Raw genomic sequence first — 3,700 nt, 5'->3', positions numbered from 1 at the left:
TTCCTGCCCAAATCCCCGCTGGAGAGCGTGCCAGAGCAGGGCTGGGGCTGTGGGGGTTTGCTCAGGGTGATCCTTGACCTGCTTCCCATCCAGAAACGGTTTTCCCGGGAGATGGAGGCTGGGAAGGGCAGGGGTGAGATGAGATGAGCTAATGGGCCTTTCCTGTGACCTATGGCCATGAATTGCATCTCTTCTTCGAGAAGAGCATTCTTTGAAGCAGGGAATAACAACATGGGTGTTGTCCGAGTAGGGAAAAAGCAAAGGTCAGGAAGGAGCTCTGCTGGGGACACACCATCCCCCCATAATGGGCTCTTTGAGATGGGCCAGCACGAAAGAAACTGAGAAGGAGAACAGCAGCATTTTCTGCTGCATTTGGGGCTTGGAGCAACCCAGGCTTGGGAAAGGTGTCCCTGCCCATGGCAGGGGGTGGCACCAGATGGGCTTTAAGGTCCCTTCCACCCCAGAGCATTCCAGGATTCCCTGGTAACACCACGTGGCCACCACCAGGCATTTCTGGAGCTGGAATCACCCGTTACCACACACCAGCACTGTGAGAGGGCTGCAAGGAGCTGCTCCCCTGAAGAACCACAAACCAGCCTTCTGACCACATCAGCGTCTTTGGAAACTCCACAAAGCTGCATGTGCAGAGCTTCGGGGTCCTCCTGAGGCACTGGGTCCCAGTGTGAAGCAGGGCCAGGTGCCCCAGTGCCAGGTGGGCACACTGCTCCTGCCTGGGCTCTGCAGACAAAGCTTTCCCACCCTGCTGGCTCTGGGAAGCTTCCCAGCCCCTCCAATCCCCCTAATTATGGTGGAAATGGAAAAGAAAGAGGGCTCTCCCTTTAAATTAAAGGACAGAAAAATTACAGAACCTCAAAATCCCAAACACATTTTCTCCAGGGCTCACAAATCCACTGGTGCCAACACCACAGAGGCCAGCAGAGAGGGCTGGGGCTGCCCTGCCCAGCTCTGACCCACCTACAAGCCATAATTTTCCCTTTAAATCAATGCATCCATCTTTCTCAGCCCTTAATTGTGGCTTTTGTGGGCCCCTAGAAAAATATTTCCAACTCGCTCTCATCTAGCCTTCAAATCCTCGGTTCACATTTGATTCCATTTGTTCCTTAGCAACAAGCTCTGTTCCCAGGCTCTCTCCTTTCTCTCCTGATATTTGTCTTCCCTCTGAACACTTTTGGAGCGGCTGTTTAAATTAGGAGTTATCATCTTCTGGTTGAAACCCTCAGCCTGTGGCTAAGCTGATTCACAAAAACACAAAAATAAATCAAGGCTGCACAGAGTGTCACCATTAATCACCCCATGGAATCATTTGGCTTGGAAGGGACCTTGAAGATCATCCAGTTCCACCTCCTGCCCTGGGCAGGCACACCTTCCACTGCACCAGGCTGTTCCAAGCCGTGTCCAGCTGAAAACCTCATTTCTGCCCTGCCTGTGTGAGTGAGGGGGCTGCAAAGCGCAGGGCTGGGGCAGGATAAACTGCCCAATGCCCCTTCCCCACCCTGAGAGCTCCCCAAGCAACGGAATCCCCATCCATGGGAGCTGGGGCACAGTTAAACTGCCCAATGCCCCTTCCCCACCCTGAGAGCTCCCCAAGCAATGGAATCCCCATCCGGGGGAGCCCACAGGGACACAGCCATGGATTTCTGTGAGCAGGAGCACACCCATCACCCTGGGGCAGGCTGAGGTGTCTGGGGGCTCCTGTCCCCAGCTCCCACCCCTTTGCAAGACACTGGCACGTCCCCAATGTCCCCTCTCACCTCGGACCAGTTGCCCACAGCCCACGGGGAGGGACAGGGCACCTCTGGGTGGCAGGGCATGGTGGCATCCGGCTTGGTGAGGTGCTGGCAGTCTGCTGGCTGCAGGGCCCTCTGCTCGTCCAGCCCCACGCTCTGGATGCACAGCACCGTCCTCTTCATCAGCCCTGCCCGGCCACACGTGGCTGAGCACTGCTGCCACTCACCCACCCACCACCTGCACAGGGGGAAAAAGGGGGAAAAATAGGGGGGAAAAGGGGGGGAAAAGGGGGGGAAAAAGGGGAATGGGGAATAGAAAAGGGGAAAGGGAAAGATCTCAGCCAGAGCAAGCAGCCGTGCCCCAGGATCCATCCCACTGCCCATCACATGAGGCCATGGGGAAAGGAGGATCCCAAATGTGTCAGCCCAAGGTCTGGGAGCTCAGACAGAGGCTCAGGGATGGGACAGGCCCCGAGCTGTGCCGGGGTTATGTGCACAGAGGCAGAGAGGAGCATCCTGCCAGGACGGGACCTCCTGTGAGGCTCAGCCTGTGGACAGGCAATGCCTGCGGTGGTCAGGCAACCCCAGGGATGCTGTCACGGACCAGCCCGGGGCCTGGGGCCCCTGCCCAGGGCGAGGGAGGGGGAGCAGGGTGGGAGGCACCTGGCTGGGCAGGGCTCCTCGCTGCAGGTGCGCTGCTGGTCGTCGGGGCGCGTCAGCGCGTCGCAGAACCGCTCCTCCACCAGCCCCGCCAGCCTCTCCACGCAGTGCACCACCTGCCGCTGCACCCCTGCGGGAGGACGGGCACTGAGGGCACCCCCGGGGCGCTGAGGGCACCCCCGGGGCGCTGACAGCCACCCTGGGGGCACTGGCACCACGTGGGCACCAGCACCGCTTTGGAAACCGAACCCGATCACCCAGCAGGGCACGGGAGGCTCTTGGAGAGCCAGGACAGGGGGAAGGAAATGAGAGCAGCACTTGAAGGTGCAAGTTCATTGGTGCTGAGGCTGAGGTGCCCTGGCAGAGCCCCTGGCACCGGGGCAGGATGGCAGCTGGAGTTGCAGCCACGGAGCTGCACGGGGCTGGCACCGCTGCCCGGAGCACAGCCGGTGTGCACTGCGAGCTCTGCGGCTGCCAAGGGGCAGCACTCGGCTCCTTCGGCAGCCCTGCCCCAGCCCAGCTCAGGGACAGACACTGCCCAAAGCCTCGCGTCCCCAGCCTGCTCACAGGGTTTTATGGTGACCTCAGCACACCGCCTCACTCAGGCTGCTGTCCCCGTTCCTGTAACACGTACTTGACCTGTGACATGGAGAGCTGTCACCACAGGCTCAGCTGAGACTGACAGAACCCTGCTGAAGCTGCTGAGCTGGGCCCTGGCTCAAGCACTTGGGAGCTTGCAGGGCCTTGGGACTCACCAGAGGCTCACTGTGAGCTCTCCCAAACCCAATCTCATCTCACATCATCAGTCAGTGCAGGAAGAGGGGCTCGGCCCTCCTCCAGCTGCTCACCCTCACCCGACTGCTGCCTGATTCACTCCTCTATTTCCCTTCCCTTCTGGAAGCCAAGCACTGGAATCATACAAAGAAAAGCTGGTTTTAAACAAAGCCCATGTCCTGGCACTCTGTGCTACCTAGAAAGCACAAGTGTCCTTGAATTCCCCTTTTTTCCGGTGCCAGCTGCTCTCGAGGAAGCGCTTGCTGCTCCCAGCCTCCCCCGGCAGAGTTCCAGAAATGTCCCTCTGCACCAGCTGCCCCAAAAGCTGCCCTGGGGACCCTGGCATACCCAGCCAGTGGGGCAGGAGGGGGAAAGCAAATGTCCCCACACGGACACTGTGGGACCCCAGTGCTCTCTGTAAAACCCTGGGTATCCTCCCCCTGGAGAGGCCCAGCCAGGCAGGAGACCAGCCCTTCCACACTGCCTGACTTCTCTAAAGCTCTTTTGTCTCCATCCCG

The 3,700-nt window shown here is 59.3% G+C and overlaps 1 protein-coding gene across 1 annotated transcript in view; it reads right to left on the bottom strand.

Moving 5' to 3' along the window:
* Positions 1–3,700, bottom strand: part of ADAMTS7 (ADAM metallopeptidase with thrombospondin type 1 motif 7) — a 28,535-nt gene that overhangs the window by 6,242 nt on the left and 18,593 nt on the right. Inside the window, exons 17-18 of the mRNA XM_031059666.1 lie at positions 2,412–2,538; positions 1,773–1,986 (exon numbers count right to left, since the gene is read on the bottom strand). Coding sequence (XP_030915526.1) covers positions 1,773–1,986; positions 2,412–2,538 — 341 coding nt within the window. The remainder of the gene's footprint in view (positions 1–1,772; positions 1,987–2,411; positions 2,539–3,700) is intronic.

The sequence above is a fragment of the Geospiza fortis genome, unplaced genomic scaffold, assembly GCF_000277835.1.
Source record: "Geospiza fortis unplaced genomic scaffold, GeoFor_1.0 scaffold2, whole genome shotgun sequence".
In the NCBI taxonomy this organism is placed as follows: Eukaryota; Metazoa; Chordata; class Aves; order Passeriformes; family Thraupidae; genus Geospiza; species Geospiza fortis.
This window is presented reverse-complemented; position numbering and strand designations above follow the sequence as displayed.